This window comes from Myripristis murdjan, chromosome 17 (genome assembly GCF_902150065.1).
Source record: "Myripristis murdjan chromosome 17, fMyrMur1.1, whole genome shotgun sequence".
In the NCBI taxonomy this organism is placed as follows: domain Eukaryota; kingdom Metazoa; phylum Chordata; class Actinopteri; order Holocentriformes; family Holocentridae; genus Myripristis; species Myripristis murdjan.
This window is the reverse complement of record NC_043996.1, coordinates 23,287,449-23,312,514: the sequence shown is the minus strand read 5'-3', so window position 1 is coordinate 23,312,514 and position 25,066 is coordinate 23,287,449. Positions and strand designations below refer to the sequence as shown.

General features: G+C 41.8%; 1 protein-coding gene across 1 annotated transcript; it reads right to left on the bottom strand.

Moving 5' to 3' along the window:
• Positions 1–13,812: 13,812 nt before the first annotated feature.
• Positions 13,813–19,779, bottom strand: ednrba (endothelin receptor Ba). Its single transcript, XM_030074071.1, has 7 exons — positions 19,363–19,779; positions 18,221–18,333; positions 17,206–17,410; positions 16,511–16,660; positions 15,323–15,456; positions 14,366–14,474; positions 13,813–14,187 (listed from the first exon to the last, which is right to left on the bottom strand). The coding sequence occupies exons 1-7, from the start codon at positions 19,777–19,779 to the stop codon at positions 14,053–14,055; spliced, it is 1,263 nt and encodes a 420-aa protein (XP_029929931.1). The 3' UTR covers positions 13,813–14,052.
• Between the last annotated feature and the right edge of the window lie 5,287 nt (positions 19,780–25,066).

The window sequence follows — 25,066 nt, the reverse complement described above, 5'->3', positions numbered from 1 at the left end:
GATCTAAAACAGGAAGAGAAACATCATAGTTTTACCTCCCTGCTCCCTCCTTTTTAATACATCTCATTCTTTTGCTCTTATCTTGCTTCTAAAAGAGGCCAAACCAGCAACAGGAAGGAAGCCTCTGCATCGCAATGAGCGCCTAAGCGTGTATGTGTGTGTGTGTGTGTGTGTGTAGCTGTACGTGCAGGAGGGGGGGAGGCAGCTGGTGCTGCACTTGAAACATCAGTATGCCTTTGCTCAGTAGCGTTCAAGGTTTCAAGGCAGTTATGTGCACGTTCATTACAACACGGCTGTCAGTGGGAAAGTCAGAACTACAAAACCAGGCTGTGAAACAAATTTCGCCCTCCTCTGCTCCCCCGTCCTGTCCTCCCTTGTGTTTTTTTTTTAATTGCCACATGTTTGAACACCCGCCTCTAGCCTTGCACCTCTCTGCTTTGCACCCCGCTCTCCTGTCCTCTCATCATGTGCTCTGCCCTTCACTTCGCTGCTGATTCTCTTTAATCACTCGCTCTGACTCGGCTGCCCTCCTATATCCCCGCGCTCAGTCCCCTGACTATCCCTGCTCCCCTCTCTTCCATGTTTAAATAATTCTGGTGTGTGCCGAGGTTAAAGATAACCACTGATTGAATACAGTCCCCTTCGTTGCTGCTGTACTGCAGCCTTTTTCTCTTGCAGGTGTCAAATGGCAGTTGTGGGCACACCTGCACTTACTTTAAGCCCTCTCTTGATGAAGATCCTACCAATTTCTAGGTTTTGGTCACAGCAGATCTCTATCCAGTTGCTATGAAGGAATTGTAATCACTGATTACTTTGATTTCAGTCGCAGTTCATTTATATTAATCATGGCACGCTTGCACTTCTCTTTTTTTTTTTTTTTAATTTAATAATCCAAGTGTGTTTCAGAGTCTCAAGTGGAGAGAGCCACATTAGTGTGTGTCTTTGTCTTAGTGTGTTTGCGCTGTAGAGGCACGCCGTGTTTGGGTCTGTTATCACACAGGAAGCACAGCTCAGTTAGGAGGCACCGCTTCCTGAGCTTCCACTGCCAAACTGCTGCCAACATTTCTGCCAGCGGTGGCCTTCTCAATTTCGACTTCCTCTGATGTTTGCAGTCGCTGGTGGGCGATGGTTTTTAGGTTCTGCAGGACGTGCGGTGTCAGTGGAACGCAGGCTCGACTACGCCTAAAAAAAAACTGTGTGATGTTTTCAAGTCAGAGAGGAGGATCGGCCCTTCTTTTGACACAATAGGTGTGAAAGTTATAGCTTCCTCAGTGTTCTTGATTAAAACAGCAGAGGGGGTTTTGTTTAATCCAAATCAGAAATCTGTTTATTGTAGGCTGAGCTGACACCAGTCCACTCAACTTTGATTTTTTAAAAAATTTTTATACCTTGTTTGAACATTTCCTCCATGCAAGTTTTATCACAATTTGAACAGAACGGAAAAAAAATCTTATCATTTAACTGAATGTTAGGGATGGACAAATATAGACCAATATTTTGTCAAAGCAGATCGAGGTATCAATTGAAATCAGCTTTAAAAAGCAGTATCCCTCTCAGTATAGGTCCAACATTATTTTTACATTCCATATTTGGCTAATTGGTTTGACCTTATTTGATTGAGTGTGTCACTGAAAAATTAGTTACAGGTTCAAATTACAGTGATCTTTTGTTTAAAAAAAAAAAAAAAAAAAAAAACTCTAATCATGTCTGAAAAGCTTAACCTGTTTTGCACCTGCATTTGTATTGCAATTCTTTCAAAAAAAATCATGTGGTTATTGTTTTGGTATTGGCCAGTATTTAGATATAGGGCTGAACAGTTAATCAAAATATTGTCAAATCACAATATGGCCACATGCAGTATCATTACGGTATAAATGAAATATTCTGGTCGACATTTTTAATCACAAAAAAAGGTCAGTGGATTGAAATGTTGATGAGCGACAGAAAATATCATATGCAGAAGTAACTGTGTGTATGGCCATCACTAATTTTTCACACATCTTGGAATTTCTAGGGGAGATGTGATTCCCAGCACCACAAGAAGAGAGAGGTCACATAGATGGTGTGTGTGTGTGTGTTTCCACATGTTTGTTGTTTTTTTTTCCTGGTGAAAATTAAAATTACGCTGCAAAAATAAAGAGTTCCACTAAAAAAATAAATGTTGCAGTTGCAACATCTGTCCAAATAATTGCAAAATGATAATGTTTTTATCAGACTGTTCAGCCCAAGTGGGAAGATTCTGGTATCAGCTTTAAACCAAATATTGTTCCATCACCACTAAACTGAAAACCAGGCTCTGGATAGATGTTAGGCTGTCATGCTTATTACTAGTGGCAGAAAATTATATGCACAACATTGCCTTGTATCCAACCTGTGATGAAAACGGCTTGCTTTCCCCACTGCATTAAAGCCGATGTGCAGATAGAGATCAGAACATCTGCACGGACCACCGATAGTCACATTCTTTGACCGGTGACCGCTACTGACTGCCATTGTGCCTGTGTGTATGTATGTTCATTGTCAGTGTGCCCTGCAGCCTGCCACTCTTATAGAGCAGACTAACAGTATAGAGCCTTTGTTCATCAGTTCTCTGGTCACATAGGTTTGTCTCTGTGGCCTCAGCACTGGGATCTGAGTGTGTGAAGTGGCTGCCAGCCCCCTAAGGACACTGATAAGCCCCCATAACATTCATTCCCCAGTCTGCGTGAGAGTGTGTAAGGGAGAGACCGAGATAGAGAGACTGCATGTGTGTGTGTGTGTTTGAGAGAGAGAGAGAGAGAGAGAGACAGTGTGTATATGTGTGTGTGTGTGTGTGTGTGTGAACTAGGCCAGCCTGATAACAGTATGGCAGGAGAAGGAGCAGCTGATAAGCCCCTCTTGTTGCTTGGGGTAACCAGGCCTCGCTAAATGAACACAGTGAAATATGGTGTGTGGAGAGGAGGAGATTGGGAATCGGGGCATGGTGGAGGTGGTCATAACACTTCTGTTACGACGACCTTCTTGGCACGCACATGTGTGTGTGTGTATGTGTGTGTTGGTGTTTGCGTGTATATGCCTTTGCTCTGATTTAAAGTAGCTCATAAGCAACTACTTTCCAGTCTCGTACAGCAGGCCGAGTGCCTCGAATGAACACTCACACTCACTGAAAAAATACTTTCACTTTCCCTTCAGCCCATGCATGCACCACGCCATCACTTTACAAACTACTACCAAACTTGCCAAGTTTCCTTTTCTAGTTTTTGTAGTGCTAAGGGTTTTCCTTCATATAGAGTAGGAGGCATTTACCATAGAATAGAAGCAGTGGACTTACCTTCTGTTTATGGTTTGAGTCTGTATCTGTCAGAGCAGCAGCTGGCTGGCACATCTAAAACAGAACAGGAAGTTGTTCTCATCCCTTTTGGCAAACAAAGAAAAGCTGCATCTGCGTACAGACCTCAAATCAGTTTCCTTTCTTGAATTCCCAGTTACCATGAAAATACCATGCGAGCTTTAGATCAGCGTACAGTGTGTTATTTTTTTCCCCTTCCCTTCAAACCTTGTCTGTCCTTGCTTCCCCTTTTCTCTGGAAAGCTCCTCCCCCTGTGGGTTTTAATTGGTTACCTGTGTTGTGAGTGCAGGTAACCCATGGTGACCATTGTCAGTGAGGGGCAAATGTAAACATGGGTTTATTTGCATTGTAAAGCAGCAGAGCCGTGCAGCTGATCAGCAAACAGCTGTATGGGCTGTTTGTGGGTCCACGCCCAATGGGAGGTGTGTGATATGTGTGTGTGCACACAATGTTAAGAAGAAGACTTCAGGTTAAAACTACTCCATGGTTCCTTTGTCGTCTCTACATATTAAACCATTATATCAGCTTCATCTAAATTAAAGTGTGTGCACAGTTTCATGTAGGTCTGCTGACTGCTTTGTACACACATGAAGCAAATATGGACAGACACAGGGACTGACAGGTGGACACACATGCAGGTAGGCAAGGGCACACATGCACACACATTTCATGCACATGCACACACACTTATATACGCACAGTGAGAGAGACATGCATTAAATGAAACGTAGCGCCGTCCTTTCTCCAGTCCCTGGTGCTCCCTAGTGGCCAGCCCGTGCATCGACACCCTCCGACAAAGTTTGACCCCTGCTCTCACTTCCTCTCTTTTCTTCCTCTTTTAATGAAGAGCAAAGGAGAACGCCTCTATTGCCTTTGGTTCCCAGAATGTGACTCAGTCATACTGCAGAGTCCAGTGTGGGCAGTGTGCTTCCCCAGCACCCGGTCACCACTATTTAATAAACAACATCAGCTCTGTCATGTGAACAGGGCCCCTTCTGCGTTGAGGAGAATGTATGTATGTGACTATGAAAGCTGCTGTCACACCTTCAGACTTTGTGTAACCTGTAAATACTTAAATGGCTGCACAACTACCCCAGCGCAACACTGTGTATGGACCTTTTCTAAAGTAAGCTTCATGCATTGATACCCTGTGAAACTGGACCATGCAGTATGGTTAGTTTTAGTTAGTTCATCACTATTAAAAAAAAAAAAAAAAAAAGGTAGATTTGTGCTGTATGAGTGCTCATGTGGTAAAACTCGTTATGGAGATGATTGAAGGCCTTTTGCTGTCTTCATACCTTTTCTTGCCAAATAGCCATGTTTAAGAGCTTTAAATTGGTAACATTTTTCTTCCTAAATGAAAAAGAAGATATCCAGCATTTGTAGAAACATGGACATTCATGCAAATTGGAAAGCCCGTTTGATATAGCACTGTAATTCTGAGTATTAAAGCTACAGAGTCACTTAAAGACTATTGCTTATATCAAATAATTTTATTTTTGAGAACTGAACTATTTGTGTCTTATTGATTGGTGATTTTTACATACCAGCATTTTCCCATGAATAATATTAATCCGTTTGTGGGACCTGTGCACTCTGGGCTGATGAATCACCTTCAGTACAATGCGTTGCTGGAGTTCATACGATGTTTGCATGACTCTGACTCCCCCTCATTCCTTCGTGTTTTTTTTTTTTTTTTTTTTCATTTTTCTTCCAACTACAATTTTCAGTCAGCTTCAAGAATGTGCTGGTTTGGCTCAAACCTGGGTGAACTCCCATACTGTTTGTGCAAAGTAGCAGAGGGCAGGGTTTGATTATTACAATGTGTTTGTGTGCGCATGTGAGTGTGGATGTGGGTGGGTTAGGGTTGGTGTGTGTGTGAACAAATAGATAGACAGATAGATAGATAGATAGATAGATAGATATGATTACTGAGAGAAATTAAGTTAAAGCAAAAGACAAAGTTACTTGCAAAATTACACAAAAATTTACTATAATAATGTCTTACAGCTTCCTAAATCATTTCAAGTAAGTCCATAATCTGATTCTTTTTTTATTCCATATCTGCAACCATGTGCAGCTGCCATTTTGTAAATTAGGGTGTTGTAATGTCATTACATACAATCTGTTCCTCGGCAGCCCTGCTGAACAAGTAATACACATTCATACCATGTATTCATCTTCTACAGTACGTGCATGGCTTTATTTATTTATTTTCCCCCCACTCAAACACAACCACAGTGACAAACTGCACGCAGCTGCAGATTTCGCAGATGTTAGCCAGATCTTGCACATCTGTCCTCAGAGCAGGTTGGTGCACATGCACATCATGGCAGGGAGGCGGTTTTTGCTCAGAGGCACTCTCGCAGTATTTGGTGCTGCTGTTGCTGGCGCCTGAAAAAGCAGCTTTTCAAATACCAGCCTCCTTAACTGGTCTGCAAACCATATGTGCATCTATGCTTGATAAGTCTATTGTTTTTTTTTTCCCTTTATTGTGGCCTCGTAGATTTATCATGGCATTGTCAGACGTGCAGAAAACCATAAATGAATTAACAGTGTAAGGTGGCACATGCAGCAAGAAAGCCAAAAGTGTGCAGATCCAGAACTTAGAGAGAAATAGATGAAAGGGTCGCTCAATAATCCATAGGACACCAGCCTGATGAATTCCTTCTGCCGGCCATGTCTGCTCACCCTCTGCTGCTTCTGCCGCTCTCTCTCTCTCTCTCTCTCTCTCTCTCTCTCTCTCTGTGTGTGTGTGTGTGTGTGTGTGTAGTGTGCCTGTGTAAATATAAGTGAGTGAAGAGTTTAGCTTCAGTGTTGTTTGTCAACCATTTCTCAAAGTGTGAAATCAATACTCTGTGACCATAAACGGTTCTTCAAATTTGACAAAAATGCATGACGTACATTCTCTCTCTCTCTCTCTTTCTCTCTCTCTCTCTCTCTCTCTCACACACACACACACACACACACGCTCACACACAGAGACACACACATACATTCAGATGCAGATTCCAACTCGCATACCTTTGTTTGGTGTTCTTGTAGGCAGTGTGAGTGTCTTGGTTTAAGCTTGGTTCAATATTTTTCCTTTGAAGTATTTTCTTGGCTGAGCTTGAAATGTGAGGCTACATACACACACACACACACACACACACACACACTCACGCACACTCACATTATGAAAGCATATTTTCTTTGTTCTGTCCAAATGTTAACATAAACTATGCCAGACTGAGAGCGCTCCTCCTCGTGCTGTCAGTCCAGAATAAATATTCTAAAACACAGAAAGAAGTCAGCCAGTCTTATGCACCAAATGCTGGGCATATGCTATTCAATTAACATATTTCTCCCGGGTCCGGTGTAATCAGATGAGATGAAAAGACAGGAGCGAGAGCCAAATAAGGTAGAGAAAGGTGCTGGATAACAGTGACAGCTGTCTGGTGATTTGCTGATCCAGTGTTGTGATACGGCGCAGACTGAGGTCATGTAGTGTCTGCAAATTCTTACGGAGGTTTACTTTAGCCTGCTTAGTTGCCAGTTGGGTGCTGACAATCCACTTAGCACCAGACAGTTGAGAAAATGAGAGCGGAGAAAGCCAGTTTCGTCAACTTTTCTGTGATTGACGGCTTACTGAGCCTTTTTCTGGCGCTTGATTATGACTCTTAATACATTTCTGCACAATAAATGCCCACAAGTGCTGTGATTGGTCAGAAAATGAATTGTGCTTTATTACTGATTTGCTAAAACAGTGAAAACCCTCACCCAACCACAATCTTAACCTTAACCACCGCAAGGGTATACCCTGCCTAGAATTTATGGGATTTCTAATGAGGCCAGTCTGATTTATGTAATGAAATGTTACAAATTACTTGTTAAAGGCAGACTCTGCAGTTTCAAATGGGAGGCTAACCCACTTTGTTTCCTAATGTTAAGGATGAGGTTGAGGAAAGATAAAACCCCTCAGGCTCCTGCCAACACTAATAACCCACAGAATTAACCTAACACCTTTACATACCTGTCTTGGATCTAATGTTTTGATGTCAAATGCACACGAAAACATCAAAAAAATGGAGCACAATATGCTCCTATTATGGCTTATGATGGAGTAAAAAGGCCGTCCTGAACCTCTGAGGCATTTCTAAGCTCTATTCTTTTACGAGTTGAGTGACATTCATCATTATTTACCACATCATAACAAGGTGGGCTTCCCTCCCCTTTGAAGCTGCATAGTCTGCCTTTAAAGGAGCGGGTTTCTTTTATTTCCCTTTGTGCTGCTTCTTTTCTCCGGGCTTCAACCCAACCCGGCGGACCAATTGTTTTAAGGCTTCATAAATCGTTCATTAAGGTTCATTCTGTCCACTCAACTTGTGGATTTACTTAATCAAAAGCAAACAAACGACAAAAAACACTTTATTTTGAAGTACAGCATATTACGGTACAGGTTTTTTTCATTTTGGACTTCCATCTCCCAATGCAGCTTGTAAGTGAGATCAGCTTCAGAGAGGAAACTAGATAAAAAAAAAAAATACAAAAAAACACATGCAAGCTGTCCATCCATGGAGTGTCCTTGTGAGGTGAGGTCTCCTAATTTCTGTGTAGGGACGTTTCCAGTCTGCCGCACCGTTCCTTGTATCCATCCGCCTCCGTTTCATACTCACTGTGATAGACGGAGCAGCTTGCTGGTGTTCTTCAGCAGGAAATAGGTCCCAGTGAAACTGTTTTCTGGGTATCTGTGTCATCATTTTTTTTGGAAAGAGCTGTTGCTGTTGAGTTTTTCACGTGTTTTGGGCGGTTTGAGCTCTATCAACAAATACCCATCCAGCCTCACTGTTATTACAGGGAGTCAGTAACACCACCTCCCACCCACCCACCTCACTATCTATCACTTACAAACCTCAAATGTAGATTATAATGCACACTTGTTGAGAGACAGACTGACTTCTCTCACTTACGTATCTCTGATGTGCATTGCCTCTTGTTAAATCACATGTGCAATATTAATGTGCAGTTATAAATACAAATAGAACTGCTGTATACTGGTCATAAAATATTCAGTCATAACTACACTCTGTATTGTTGTGACATGCCTTGTTGTTTATACATTCTTAACTCCAGTATTTTGTTTATTATTCCTGTTTATGTCTTTTTGTTTTTCTCTCCTTTTTTGTTGCCTTTCTCTTTTGTTTTTGAGTGATGCGTACAAGTACAAGAAGCTGCTGTAAACCAGAGTCAAATCCCATGTAGGCATATTCACACTTGACCAGTGAAGTTGATTCTGATTCTGTTTGTATTGGGGTGGGGTGGAAGGAAACCTCGCCCAATCACATAAAAACTATCGTGGAGGCATGGATTAAACTCGGGTGTTGAAAATATCTTGGGTTTTTTTTTCTGTATTTTGGGTGAACTTTCCCTTTAATCAAATTTCTGATGGAATGACTTTGTATTTCATTGGGATTTAAGCCATCATTGCACTTTTCTTGATTATTTTGTTTTTTAGCAGCACAGAAAGGCATTGTGGATGACCACTGTTCCTCTTGCAAAATAAAACTGAACGGCTCTTAGGTTAGGTTATGAGGACTGAGGACAAAAATGGACCCTGGGGCCAGATCGTTTGCGAACCACTTGTTTATACAAAGGGTCACCATTTTTGAAAAGGGAATATATCGTGTTTTTTTTTGCCTTACTGGCCCGCGTTGAAGCCAAAACAGCGAGAACGTCCTCAAGTTGTGCTCTGTGCTGTCCACAATGATCAGGAATGATGGCAGGCAGCGTTTTAGTGAGGTGTGAGTTCAAAAAAGGTGAGCCTATCCTCTAATGTCCTCTGACCAAAGTCTGATGGGTAAATCGGGTAAATATGAAAACCGTGGAGTGCGAGGGGTTGAAAATGGAAGAATGTTGGAACAAAGAAAGAAGGAACAGCGAGGCCGAGGTCGGCTCACACCCCAACCCCTGAGACACAAACCCGCAGAACAGCCAACCCTCCATTCCTGCAATTTCTGCTGGAACCTGCTGTGCGTGGCATGTGTGTGTGTACTGTGCACATCTATATGCATGCATGTACACACGCGCCTGTGTGTGTGTGTGTGTGTGTGTGTGTGTGTGTAATAAGGAGCAGAGGGCTCTGAGTCTCAAGAGCTTTAGGAGATGCTTCTAAGCAAAGTCATACACATATTAATGAAGTTTTTGAAGTGAGTAGCAGCTCTTTCAAGCGGGGTGATCCACTGAAACTTTCCTTAGGCCAATGAATTAATTTGAAAAAAACATAACCGGACAATTAATGAATAAATAAAATGTCATTGCATATTTTAGAGAATGTTTTACGTTTCTGTGGTCTGGGAGGAACATTCGACCGATCAGCTGTGGATCTCATGACTGATATCCAGAGTAATAATAATCCCCAGTGTTGGCACAATGATACTGAGAAATCTCCATGTTAACAAGTCATAATCCGCAAGTGGGATGACATTTTCCCATGCTTTTTCAGTAGTTCCAGGATTTTTTTTCTGGTGTAAGTATAAATACGCAGAATAGGACAAATCAGCTCACTGGAATCAGGAAAATTAAACTTGAATTCTTTAAAATTCTGGAAATAAGTTGATTGGCATCAGACACAAATGGGATTATCTCATCCCACCTCTGATTTTTTTTTTTTACCTTGTTTGAAGGAAAATGAGATTTTAAAAAAGGCATGAGACTAAATTCCTTGTTAATATGGAGATTTTTTTTTTTTTTTTCCGGAGGGTTACGAGAGGAATGCAGCCGGGTCTGTTGATTGAGGCTGTTGCTCACTTACAACACCAGTGGGTTTGATTTCAGTTCAAACCGCAGTGAATTGTGTTAGAGCATTCTGGGAAAACAGAGGCAGCGGAGCCTGAGGGTGAAAAGAGGAATGAAGGGTAGGAGAGAGAGAGAGAGAGGGAGGGGAAGGGGATGGAGGGTGAAAAAGGGGGAAACAGATGCAGAGATGAGTCTGAGAGAGGAGTGTGAAGGAGAGAGAAGAGGATTTTCTTTTGCCTGTTCAGCCAACTTTATTAGTATTAAGTGCTTTTATTCTTCAGATTGGCTGGACCAGCTGAGCCCAAACTGTTGTAGGGGGTCCGGGGGCATCCTCTGTTATTAAAGTCCAAAATTGCTAAAATGGTCAATTTTTTTTTTTTTTCATATAATATGAAGTTCTACCCCAAAAACATCTCTTAACTGAAATAAAATAAAAACTATAAAAAATAATAAAAAAGATCACTACCTGAAACTGTATTGTATGTTCATGAAGCTAAAATAAATTAAAATGATAGATACACTGACTTTAGTTTCCGTGTTTGTCAGTTTATTCATGTGTCCTGAGTGAATACATTTTTAAAAATGGTGATCGGTAAGAATGATGCTTTAAAAATGAATTAATATGAAGCTGAAACTGAAAACAGAAAGTCAAACCAAATGAAAACTAATGAAAAAGGCTTAAACTGTAATAACCTTCCTACACACCAACAAAACCTGTAAACACCCAACATTTGTGAGAGAACCACAAACACAATGACTCAATGGAGCAAAAAATCTTTTCTCCTCTCCAGGTGCTCTTCTCTTCTCTTCTTCTCTTCTCTTCTCTTCTCTTCCTCCCCTCCTCTCCTTCTCTTCTCTTCTCTTCTCTTCTCTTCTCTTCTCTTCTCTTCTCTTCTCTTCCTCCCCTCCTCTCCTTCTCTTCTCTCCTCCTCTCCTCTCCTTCTCTTCTCTTCTCTTTTCTTCTCTTCTCCTCCTCCCCTCCTCTCCTCCTCTTCTCTTCTCTTCTCTTCTTTCCTTTGTTTCCTCTCCTCTTCTTCCCTCCTCTCCTGTTTTTCTCTCCTCTCCTCTCTTCCTCTCCTCTCCTCCTCTTCTCTTCTCTTCTTCCCTTTGTGTTTCCTCTCCTCTTCTCTCCCATAGTCTCTTCTCCTCTCCTCTTCTTCCCGTCTCCTCTCCCCTTTTCTTTCCTCTCCTTTCCTTTCCTCTCCTCTTCTTCCCGTCTCCTCTCGTCTCGTCTCGTCTCCTCTCCTCTTCTTCTCGTCTCCTCTCCTCTCCTCTCCTCCTCTCCTCTCCTCTCAGTGTAGCTGGTTCAGCAGGATTGTCCAGCTGCTTTCCTCTGAGGAAAATCTTTCTTCTATCTTGTTGTTCTGCTGCCTGTGTCCTGCTGCCTGTCCTGGGCACTTGGATTCACAATGAATCAACATGAACAATAATATTTCTCCCGGCATAATCTTTTAAACCTCGCAGCCCCGTCCTATACTGTGCTCTTCCTAAAGGGGATGGGATGTTCCTGATTGGCCAGTAACCAGATGCGGAGCCCTCTGATTGGTCATTGCTCGTGCATCAGTACAACTATTGCTAGGTAAAGCCACCTGCTGGTACCTGTGTCATTTGTTGTGCCGTGAAGCTCCTCTCCTGCATCTCTGTGTAGGGGCGCTCCCTCTGCCTCTCGCTTGCAAAAACAATCCCAGTTATGCCTATTTTCTGGAATCTGTAGGGCAACTTTAGTCTCTGTTTTTTTTTTCTTTCAGGTAAGTTATATGTTTTCCTTGATCAAACTGATTATATATAGGTTATGTATCGATTATGGGAATAACAGCTTCATTCAACAAAGAGATACAGTGAGTGAAGGAGGGGTGGGAAGGGATCACAGGACACAGAGCGTCTTTGACAGCTAATGTGACATGCGTGACACTGCCTTAGCCTGAAGGAACATTCCCAGGTCAAAGCTGTGTGTGTGTGTGTGTGTGTGTGTGTGTGAGAGAGAGAGAGAGAGAGAGAGAGAGAGAGAGAGAGAGAGAGAGATGGGGGACAGAAAGAGAGACCGAGAGAGATGGAGGGAGAGAACACAGTAATGCTCTATGTTAACGTTCACTATCACATGATGGTTGCCTTTGGTCACACTTCAATCAAACCCAAACACACACCCACCCACACACCCACACACACATACACGAACACACACACAGGGGCCAGAAAAACAGGCCACGCTGCAAGAAATCCCCACCATTTAACCTCATTCGGAGTCAAAATCTTGTTTTCCTTAAAACAAGCTAAACAATCTGCCACCGGGAGGAGATAATCCCACTTGTTTCCGATGCTAATCAACTTGTTTCCAGAATTTTCTTCGTTCAAGCGTCGTTTTCTTGATACGAGTGGGCTGATGTGCCTTGATTCTGCCTTGATTCAACATGCTTACACTTATTCCCCGAAAAATTCCCCCAAACAAGTGAAACTGCATTAGAAGCAAATGGGATAACCTCATCCCACTGGCAGATTATTTCACTTGGTTTAAGAAAAAGAAGGTTTTAGCACTGAGTATGGGACTAAAAAAACAAAAGTAAATGATGAGTTTTATTTATTTTATTTTATTTATTTCATTTCTGTACTGGAAAAAAAAACAAAAAACAACAAAACTCCTACCTCTTGTCATACCAACTGAGGTAACAGGTCATATTAAGATATTATTGAGCAAATACCATCATGAAGCCTCAACAACAGGCCCAATATCATACACATAGTACATATAGTACAAGAGCTAAATGGTCACACAGCCGAAATCACACACCATCAGTAGTTCAATAGCTAGTGGGACGCTGACGTGAAGACAGTAAGGCACGAGTGCGGTAGGCGATAAAATATACAAAATTTAGCTGTTGATGCTGTTTAAAAGCAACTGAGAGAACAAACGTCAAAGAGAAAGAAACAGATTCACCGTTAAACATTTACATCTTCCAAACTTCTGCAACATGTGGTCGGCTTGTAACCACCTCGACACACCACCCTCACACCTGAATACAGAGCATTCGGTTCGACTAGCGGAAAGCTCTCCCGAGATTCTTCTAATGTCAAAATAACATTCATGAGCATCCAGGCAGCGGGCCCGATGAGCTGTCTTTCCTAATGTACCCATCACCCCGTTATACATCACCCCGCGCTGTAACAAATCTCCATCTTAACAAGTCATTAAGTCTCACGTTCAGTGTTGAAATCCTGTTTTGCTTCAGCCGAGTGAAAAAAATCTGACTGTGGGACGAGATAATCCCACTTGTTTCCGATGCCTGTCCGGGATTTTTTTTTCAGGAACAAGTGTAAATACGCCGAGACGAGGCAGAATGAGGAAGGAAATGACGGGACATTCAAGAAAATTGTGTTCACAAGTTGACTGGTACTGGAAACCAATGAGGATCATCCATTTCTGCCGGCATATTTTAGCACTGAATGTGGGACTAAATGACTTGTTAGGATGGATTTTTTTTAATTTTTATTTATTTATTTATTTATTTATTTATTTGCAGTATGTGTGTTTTTTTTTTTTCTTTTTGCTTGTTTGTTCATTGAACTTAATCCCCTGCTCATTAATCAGCACTGGTGTAATTAACACTGTTGACTTTGGCCCTTTTACACGCCTCACACTGATTTTCCAAGAGCGTTTGAAGTGCACCAGCGTACATTGCTCCTTGGATGGAGAGAGTGTGGAGCGCTCCGCAGCGGGTTAGCGTTTAGAGGTTTATGTTACAATGAGTTCATTTCACTATGGATCAGCCACCGAGGGCTTTTCCAAAGGCACGTCTGGAGCCGGTTGAAGGCCGCTTCTGGTGATGCTCTAGATAAGGCGGAGTAAGAATGGACAGCCATCCTCATTCAGTCTTCCATACTTCATTATTCATTCGCGTATTTTGCCGGATCTCCTTTCTTCTCACTTGCCGGCCTCTGTGAACGGCCCTGCCTCACGCCGTCGTGGACTTGTTGGTCATGCGGGAGTTGCTCTGGTCGGACGGTCGCTCCGTGACCTTGAGCTTCATGCACGACTGCTTCTCGTCCATCAGCATCTCAGCGGGCAGGCACCAGCAGCACAGGCACGACTGAGAGAGAGAGAGAGAGAGAGGAGCAACGAGAGGCGGGTGAGGGAGGTACAGTTCTCACAGTTTGGTGTGATACAAGTAATGAACGGCTAGAATTCACCCCCATTTGCATGTAATGGATTCCTGTTTTTTTTTTTTTTTTCTTTCTTGTTGTTGTTTGAATTGTGGCTTATCTTACCCTGAAGCAGCTCTTGAAGCGCTTGCTGACCATGTAGAGGGCGATGGGGTTGATGCAGGAGTTGACAGATGCCATGTTGATGCCGATGTAATCCAACACCAGGAAGAAACTGGAAAAGTCACAGAGATGCATCAGTGCTTCATCTCCACTTCATCTATTCTATTCTATTCTATTCTATTCTATTCTATTCTATCGTAGTCTATATTAACTTGTCCTGTACTGTTCTGTCATCTATTGTAATGTATTGTATTGTATTCTGTTCTATTCTATCTTGTCCTGTCCTGTTCAGTTCTAGTCTGTCATCTATTCTATTCTATTCTATTCTATTCTATTCTATTCTATTTTATCTTGTCCTGTTCTGTCATCTATTGTATTGTATTGTCTTCTATTCTATCTTGTCTTGTTCTGTTCTGTTCTGTTCTGTTCTGTTCTGTTCTGTTCTGTTCTGTTCTGTCATCTATTCTATTCTATTCTATTCTATTCTATTCTATTCTATTCTATTCTATTTTATCTTGTCCTGTTCTGTCATCTGTTGTATTGTATTGTCTTCTATTCTATCTTGTCTTGTTCTGTTCTGTTCTGTCATCTATTCTATTCTATTCTATTCTATTCTATTCTATTCTATTCTATTCTATTCTATTCTATTCTATTCTATTCTATTTTATCTTGTCCTGTTCTGTCATCTATTGTATTGTATTGTCTTCTATTTTATCTTGTCTTGTTCTGTTCTGTTCTGTCATCTATTCTATTCTATTCTATTCTATTCTATTCTATTCTATTCTATTCTCACAGGTGGTCCCACCTGTGCTTGCATCTATTCTATTCTATTCTGTCTTGTTCTGATCTATTCTGTTACCTATTCCATTCTACGCTATTCTACTCCAACCTTTCAGCCTATCATGTTGTATGATGGTGTGTGTGTGTGTGTGTGTGTGTGTGTGTGTGTGTGTGTGTTACCTGAGCAGTTCACAGCGGTTCGGGTCTCTCTCGTCATAGATTGTGAGCTTCAGGATGCGACTGAGGTGGAGAGGCAGCCAGCACAGAGCGAACACCAGCACCAGGCAGAACACTGTCTTAGCCACCTCCCTCCGCTAGACACACATACACACACACACACACAAAATAAATAATTATACAATAATAGATTATATCGAGGATTTTGTGAAAGGAACGGAAATGAGAATTATACATCACTGGAAAGCTCTGGTTGAGCTCTGTCTGATGCTCAAATCAACACATTTTTGCTAAATTAAAGATAGAAATCTGCGAGACTCAAGGGAAAAAAAACATAAATCACATCTGGTGTGAAAAAGGCCTCACTATACTTAATATCAATTTTCTGAATCTTAGTCTTAGTTTATGTATCTGAATGTTTCCTTTGTTAACCTTTGAACTGAAAAAGATGCCGTCACTGAAAGTTGTGCTGTACAATTAGAGAAAAGCCACTTTTGTTCTAAACCAGTGCAGCCCGCGGCCACTGGCAGCCATTGGAAACATTTCTGGTGACGCGCGATGAGTTATGGTGACATAAGGAAATGCATGTGTTATATTTGGTCCGGTTCCAATACAGTTTTTAACCAACTAACACTGCACAATGCTTTGCTTTTAAGAATTGTTAAATAACACCCCCTGGGCAGTTACTCATCTCACGAGTCGTGTATGACTTGCGAGATGCCAACTTGTGAGACAGATTGCGTCATCACTGTAGGTGACGCAGCAACATTTACTTCATCCTACCTCACTGGTTGAATAAACTGATGTGTCTAATCTGCAAGCAGGTGAATGCAATGTGCAAGGAGTTTAATGCAAAAAAATACTGTGACACTAATCTTAAAATGTAAGACAGCGAGGAGCCTCTTAACTACAAATTGCAGTTATTTCTAAAACATAAACTGCAGATGTGCACCTTTGTCATTAAAACATCTACAAATGGACAAATGGGATTTTTTGTCCTCCAGAAAACACAACATATACATATACATAAACAACATATACTCTGTTTTGTCTTGGGCAGCCTGTTATCCTGTAATGTTGGGTCCTTAAATTGTCCCTCAGTCATCAAAACTTGAAAAAACCTGGAGAAACATGAGAAACCTGTTCTAAATCCTCCATATGAGGACAGTCAATAATCAGAGACCCACCGACCTGTTTGAGGTGGTCACTGAGGGCGATCTGGACACCGTTCTTCTTTCTCAGCATCTCACAGGTCATGAGTGTGTAGAAGATGGCGGTGCAGGCCAGAGGCAGGCAGAAATATGCACTGAACAGCCACCAGTCCTTAGCTGATTTATAGAACTACAGAGACAGAATTAGAGAAAAATACGGTACAGGTTACTATACAAGCATAGACATTTATGTGAATATAAAGATGAAGCAGCCGTGTCTGAGGTAAGATGATAGTATAATACAAATTTGTTAGGGAGCAAAAACTGCAGGCTAACCTACAGTAGAGTGGAGTGTGAGTCTCAAGGGTGTGTCTCAAACCCAGACTTCAGTTTTGGTCCATTCAAAATCACTTAAGAGCTGAAGAGCTCAGTGGGACTGTAGCTGTTCTGTGTGTTGTTATTTCTAGGGTGATGTAAGACGTGCTGCAATATATTCTGTCAGGCATGGGAGCAATAACTCCTGTGATATATCTGTTGCAGAAGCACCACAGACAATCTCGTGATACTTCATTTTCCCAAGGCTGTGTATCACCATGACCTAGCCGTGGTGCAATCACGGTGTGTGTGTGTGTTTGTGCATCGATATGTATATGGTTTGCACTGTGCGCAGCTGTGTCAACAGCCATCACACCAGGGAGCTGTGTATCTCTGAGTATCTCTGTGTTTTCAACTCACCCTCATAAATTCGGTTTTCTGCATGGGGTGCAGCAGGCAGATCCTCAGGTGTTCTCCTTTGTAGTCCATGGTGATCATGTCGAAGGCCACAGCCTCTGGCACAGCCAAGATGATGGATAGTATCCAGATGAGAGCAATCTCTATAGCCATCCATTTGGGAACACCGATGCCCTTGATGCGGCTCCACGAGGCCACGGCGCGATATCTGGAGGGTTGCCAATAGTCCCGTCAGTTGTTTAATCAGCTAACCGATCAAATTTGAAAACTGCCATCAGTTTCAAATCACAGTGAGACAGCATTTTAAGAGCCTCTTGCTTCCTTAATTTGATGCATTTTCTGTCGAAAGGGTCTGTTAGAGAGAAGCTTATCATCTGCTAAAAGCTGCCAAAAACCAATTAGAGATCAGTTAGGGAAAGAGAGGTGGTTCAGGCTCATGGAAGAGGCATGGCTGTTTAAAAATGTGATGCTTTTATTGGTCAAAGTTGTTCTTCACACCTACTGATTTAGCATGAAATCACTACTGAAGATATGCTGTTTGCCAAGATGTAGAAGTAACGGGATTAAAAACACAAAGAAAATGGTACATTCTTTAGAATTTAATATTTTAAAAAAAAAGTTTTGTTGCATGAAACAATAGCTATTGATTTATTTGTGACCATCTTAAACAGGCAAACTGTATAGTAGTAATAATACAGTGTTACATTTAGTTGATAGTCTTACCTGGACTAAATTAGTACTACAGTAGAATAAGCCTCAGTTCCTATCCTACGGACATTGCAAGCAACCAACAATAAGTAGGTCAAAGGTCAAAGTGGCATGAAACTATTCCTGTGACTCCTGCTGGGGTAGTGAAGAAATCAAACAGAAATCTAAGGCAAAAGGATCAAGGTTTATCTAGAAGGAATTGTATGGTGGCTACACAGACATGTCTGTACAGATCAGTGAGAGCCTGTGTGTGTGTGCGTGCGTGTGTGTGTGTGTGTGTGTTTTGGATGGGGTGCCAGCGTCGATGTACCTGTCAATGCTCAAAGCACACAGACTCAGCACCGTGATTCCCACCGAGGCTTTCTGAACAAAAGGCACCAGCTTGCACAAGCCCACCCCGAATGGCCAGTCCTCTGCCAGGAGCTGAGAGAGAGAGAGTGAGTGAGAGAGAGAGAGAGAGAGAGAGAGAGAGAGAGAGAAAAAAAAGAGTAAGTGAGTGAGAGAGAGAGAGACGAATGGGTTTAACTGGAGCTGGGAGTGCATCAAATTGTCTTTGGCTCCACTTTGATTCCCCCTGTTACAGGCATCCAGTGTTCACCAGGTATGCTTCAGCTTGACCTGAAAAAAAAGGCCTAAAAAATGTGAACTTTTTTTCTTTTAATTTTTTCTTTTTTTTTTTTTTTTTGTACTCAGGTTTGATCGCCCGGCTTGTCTTGGAAACACACCGAGGCGCCTGTCTCACTTGAAAGCCCCGTGAGCCAGAGACGAGCTCTTTGAGAACAACAAAACTCTGGCTAACCTGCGTGAGGCTTTCATTGGATGGGCAACTGGAATGTGAGCGTGTCCATATTGAAATCATATGTGGCCCTCTCTTCATATACCACTCTCACTCTCTTGTGGTATGCAGTCAGTTGTTTTAACATGCTTGCCCCCCTTACCCAAATACACACAGGTCTCACTCCCTCTCTCTCTCTCACACACACATATACACATTAAGCCAACAGATAATAACATGCCAGGGACATGAGGGGATAGAGAGGGGATCAGAATCCAGTTGAGTAATAACATGCACAAAACTACTTGAAGGCCCCTGAAGGGTGTGTGAGTGTGTACATCTGTGTGTGTGTGTGTGTGTGTGTGTGTGTGTGCGTGTTGAGGGAGGGGGTGTCTGAGTAGGATTTAAGCTGCCATTTCTCTTGAGGTTCACTATTATGGCTCTGGATTTGGAAATCAAATCTCACAGTGCTGAACTAAATATATGCAGGCCAATATTCGTACACACCCTCACAAAAATAACCATAGCAAGTCTATAATAAACTTCAGATATTGTACAAATAAAAAAAAAAGTCCCTTGAAATATTATAGGATATTATCTGGATACCAAAGCAGGATAAAGTCACTATAAATCCAGTGTTTCAGCTCCCTGTGTGAATTCATAGGCGTCTAACTCACCTTGTAAACATTGATGGGAATACCGATGATGATGTGCAGCAGGTCTCCGAGGGCCAGGCTGCCGATCAGGATGTTGGGCCCGTTCCGCATGCACTTATTCTTGTAGATGATTCTCAGGAGAGTGGAGTTGCCGATTATCCCGACAACAAACACCAGGCAGGACACCACTGTGTTGATGTACTTGAACGTGTCTCTGATCTCCGTGGGCCCCGTGCACATGGGCGGCAGCCGGCGGCGCGGCATGGTGATGTTTGGCCTCATGGGAACCACATCTCTCTCCACGAGTCCCTGTCTCTGGGTGGCGGACGAGTCCTGGGACACTTGCCTGCTCGGGTCATTGGCCTGCTGCTGCCCCGAGGCCACGAACAGCTGTCCCACCAAGACAAGTAACTCCAAACAGAGCAGATGCATCTTCATCCTGGGTTACAATTAAAGTTTTCTTTTATCCAACAGGGCTATGCAACAGTTCCTTTCTGTGTACCTGTAAACACAAATTGAAAGTTAATTTATAGAGAAAAAATAAAGGTTCTGCTTTCCAAATGTTACACAAGTGGAAGTATTAGCAATTAAATGCACTTAAATATGACAAGTAGTCATTGTGAAGAATGGTTCATTTCAGAGTCTCAAATTAGTGATGCATTAACCTGCAAGAAATATTTTTTTGTTGTAGCTCTAATGGTTAGTTTGCACTTTAACAATGCATCAAATCTGATGCTTTGCATTTTCTTAAAAGCCAGAATATTTCCCTCTAAAATGCAGCACAATAAAAGTCTCACAAAATTAAAATACTCAAGTAAAGTACCTCAAAACTGTACATTAAGTAAAGCACAAGAGAAAATGTACTTAGTTACTTTCCACCTCTGATTTAGGAGGATTATATGAATATAACAGTGATACTGTAGGAGACAAATTCAGCCACAGCAATTTTCTACAGGAATATTGCATGGTTATTACTGAGATTTTTTGCATCTCATGACAAAATCACTGTAAATTCACTCTTTGGCACCACAGACACACCCAGCAGAAATGACACAGTCATTCTTTGTTAGATTATCCCAGAATCCAGTAAATTCAATCAGTGCCCCACAATGTTTCACAGTCTTTCCTTTGACTCACCTAGTTTCTGTAGTCCAAGTAGAAGTCCTCCAATTTTTTTTTTTTTTTTTTTTTTATTATTTTTTATTTTTATTTCTTTCAGGGTTTTTTTTCTTTTAAACTTCACTGGTGACTCTCAAACTCTCAGGGTAGTGAAAAGTTCCCAAACCCGAGGGATGTTGTTCTTGCAGTGACAGTCCAGTCATCTCCAAAGGCAGCTCTCCTCTCTGTCATCGGTGTCAAAGCAGAGCTCCAGCAGTGTCAGCCCCTCTGGAAGTTCTGCACTCCTCACTGACACTGGCTGATGAGTCTCTGCCTCCCTGCCCCTCTCCAGCCTCCCGCCCCTCCTCTCTTTTATGAGGAGGAGGAGGAGGGGGTTAGGAGGTGGACGGAGGAAGGCAGGATGTTCTCAAGTTATTTGTTGTTCATTAAAGTGAGAGCAATGGAGGAAACTGGGGGAAGCGAGGGTTGACATTGATCCCCAATGGGAATAAATGTGCATACCTTATTATAACTATTAACTATTATAAGGATTCCTATTCCAAATATCTTTGTATAGGGAGTTATGCATTGTATTCATATGATATACCTAAAGGGATTTTCTATATGTAGTATCATAGATATTATTGGATTACCATAGTTCTCTTTTGTACAGAAAATTAGAAAAGTGAGGTTCTAATGATGATCAGTATTTGATATAGACCTACGTTGGGCTCTGGACCATTTTGTCTTACGTGGGTCGTTTTGATTAGTGTTTTCTTAACCTGCTTAGAATATCAGATGGGAGGGTGCTGGTTTGACGTGTATAAGAGAGAAATTGAAGATTAATCACAATAAAGTACATTTGAAAGTCGGAATAGAATATGTGATGCACAGGTTCCCTCTACTGAACTGGAGACCCATTATATTAGACTGAGCAAAATGTGCTTTTTAATTAAATTGTTTAAACAAAATATGTTGTGCACCCTAACTATGTAATCAACCTGATAAAGCTCTGAATGCAAAGATCAGTAATTCTTCAAAAACAAACAAAAGCTATCTCCTAGTTATTCTGCATTTTCTGCGGCTTCACTGATCGGTCGTCTGTCCATCAGCATCTGTTTTTAGTTTTCAACGAAAAGCGTCTCGCTGATGATGACGCATCCATCTCTGTTGGATTTGTGCCAGCTCAGACAGACGGAAAGATACAAAAAGGGTGAACTTTTGGGAATGGTCTTGAAGTCATGAGTTAAAAGTTTATTCCTGTTTGGTGCATTGTGATTCTGACGCAGTGTCCCAAAGCAACAGATGGACTGTCTGTCAAATTTCTGACAGATCAGTGAGGCAGCAGCCTTACCTGACATCATCTGAGTTGTCATGAAGCAGATAAACTCCACATGTCTGATACTAAGCACATGTTAATGGTGCTACATGGAGCATTATGCCGTTGCCATATCAATAGTAACATGCTGTGGTGTAATTGCTGTAAATAAATGAGACCCCAGTCAAAATGATTGATAGCCTCTCTCTCACACCTGTGGCAGTGTTAGTGCTAAAGTTTCCTAAAATTAAAACCACATTTCCTGTCACAAAGATGATGTTTTCTCCCTCGCCTCACTTTGCGATGATGAATGCTAACGTAAATAATGAACATGTCAGGGGGGGATTTTTCCAGTGGCTCCTTATGCTTCCTACTGTCTGACATCGCCAGAAACTCAGAACTTTATTTGCGCAGGAAAAAAAACAGCATCATATTTCTGTTTTGTGCCATAAAGCAATCCGGCAGCTTTCACATGAAATCACAGTAGCACACAATATTAAATGCAGCGCGGAGGCTGCCAGTCTTCTCCACAGGAGCCATGTTTGTTTATGATAATTCAACCGATGTCTCAAAATAAATGAAGCAGTGATTCTTTGCTGTTAAAATGCAACATGCTGCTGATAATTTGCTCCAGCTCTGCTGTCAGTCCGTCTTGTCTTTGACCACACCTGTGTTGGCCCTTCGCTGTTTCTCCCTCTGAGGATTTCTGGAGACAAACTCTGTTCAGAAGCCAGACGACCATCAGCTCCAGATGTGTGTTTCTGCTGATGAATTACCATCTCAGTGGAGCCTTAAGAACTTCCATTAGACAGCTGCGTGTATATGTGTGTGTATGTGTGTGTGTGTGTGTGTATGTGTTTGTATGTGTGTGTGTGTGTGCGTGCAAAGGATTTTTAAGAGAAAGAGATAGATATCTTGTGTGGAGTTTGCAGTCTACATGGACTTCATGTTCTCCCTTTGACCTTGTCTGCTTTCCTACCAAATTTGACAGGACGTTCCCTTTGCAGAAACGCCTACATGCCCGGTATGAGTGCTATGTGCATGTGTTTGTTATGCTCTTAGACCCACTGCTCCATGCACACACACGTGCACACACACACACACACACACACACACACACACACATACACATGCACACGCTCTTTTCAAGGGTATCGCTTTTCAGGCTCCTCGTCCACACACTTGACTTATGGATGTGTTCCTTTTTGTTCGAGGACCTCAGAAAAATTGCATAAACTGCACCGCCAAGCATCTCTCTCTTGCTCATTCCACCTTTACCTCGCTCCCAACTTTTCTTCTCTTTCTTCTCAAGCAGTTTTATTTGAAAGATAAAAATTAATTTAATGTAGTATATATAAAAAAAGAACCTTCATCAGCTTGAAATCAGTTGATTCAGCCACAGTCAGATATCAGAATAGACCAAGGTCAGTTATTTTGCTGGAATTTGTTTTTATATTTCTTCAAGCACATATCTAACATGACATTAACACTCAGGAAGGCAGGTATGATTGTGGCTGTAGAGATTAGCGGTGAGTAGCGATGCACGATAATATCGGCACATCATCGGTATTGGCCGGTATCAGCTTTAAAATGAAATATGGTGTTGGCCTAAAATGAAAAAGTCTGCTGATATGACATGCTGACGTGTGAAGTAGGTCAGATCTGCCCTGGTTGTGGCTGTTGTCAGGATTTTCTCAGGCAGAGCATCAACCAAACCTGCTTCAGTAGGAAGAATCTCACAGTTTTGTTTGAAGGAAAATGCTATATATATATATAAAAATGGCATGTTTTACCATAACCTAAGAGTAGTTCTCTTATTTTGCCCAGTGAATGTGTGCATTTTGAAAAGCATTGTATTTTATGCCTGCATTAGCATTAGCTAGTGGGCCTTCACAATAAGAGCAGGCATAGTAAAATGTTAATTCCACTGGAGGAGATATTCTCTGTAATAAGGTCGAAAAAATATAATATAATATAATAATATAAAATATCATTTCGGCCTCAGCAATTGGCCAAAAGAGTTGGAAAATATCAGCATATGTGATATCAGCAAAAAATCCAATATCATGCATCCATAATGGTCAGAGTCCAGCAGTGCACTGGAACAACATCATATGATTGCAATGTGGTGAAACATGAATATGAAATCATTTCCGGATATTATGGAGCATGAATGTAATTCCTGTGGCTGAACTGGCATGGTGAATGAAAACAGCACAGTAGAGACAATACCAAGAAATAATAACTAGAGTGGACTAAAGAGTAAGAATGGTGGGATTACATGGGGAGATGAGACAGAAAACAGATTGGGTCTGTGCGTGCGTGCGTGCGTGCGTGCGTGCGTGCGTGCGTGCGTGCGTGCGTGCGTGCGTGCGTGTGTGTGTGTGTGTGTGTGTGTTAATAGGAACTGAGTCTTACTTGGGCTGGGCCAGAAGAATGAATTAGCCATACGGGACCATAAGATCAAAAAAAGAAAAAAACATATACAGTAAATGGCAGTGCACTGATTATGTAGACATGATAGCATTTTATGTTTCATCCATTCTGCGGAAGTACCCTGGAGCAGAACTTCCAAACCAACACCAGCTCCTGAAACTCTGCTCCGTGGTTGAAAAACAAAAATTCAAAGAGAAAGGCAAAGTTGAAAATAATTTGAGGACTTGGAGTCAGAAGGACATAAGGAGCTTTCGGCAAACTTCACAGCACAGTCAAAACAAAAAAGGCAGACATAAATTTGTAATTGACTGTTTTGATCATTATAATTCATTCATTCATTCATTTTTCCAAACCTCTTATCCTCGTCAGGGTCGCGGGGGGTGCTGGAGGCAGGGGAAACAGCCATTATAATATCATCACTAAATAGAGACTCTCACCGCTAAATATCTCTCTGTGAGAGCTTCTCCTTAAGAGCTTCACTTACTTATACAGATCTCATTTTCACCCCAGAATGCCAGTTATGGTCTTCTGGCAGCAAGTCCTTGATTTTATATCCTCATTAAATGTTTTAGTACCAAAATAGTTGAAGTGACTGTGGTATATTCCACGGGTAATGTGCTTCCACTCAGAAAGAAGCCCTGCCATCAAGGGAGAGATATGTAGCTGTCACTCAACTTTAGTAGCAGGCTATTTTGGCTCTTATAGCTCCTCTCTGACGATGACGGGAGCCCCAATAAATACATTTACAATTTTAAGTAAAGAGGGACTCTTCCCAGTGCTCTCTCTCTCTCTGTTTTTTATGGCAGCAGTTTACTTGAGCGAGTTATTGTGTGGAGAGTGCTCCATCTCTCAAAGCTGGTTTCCTTGAAGGCA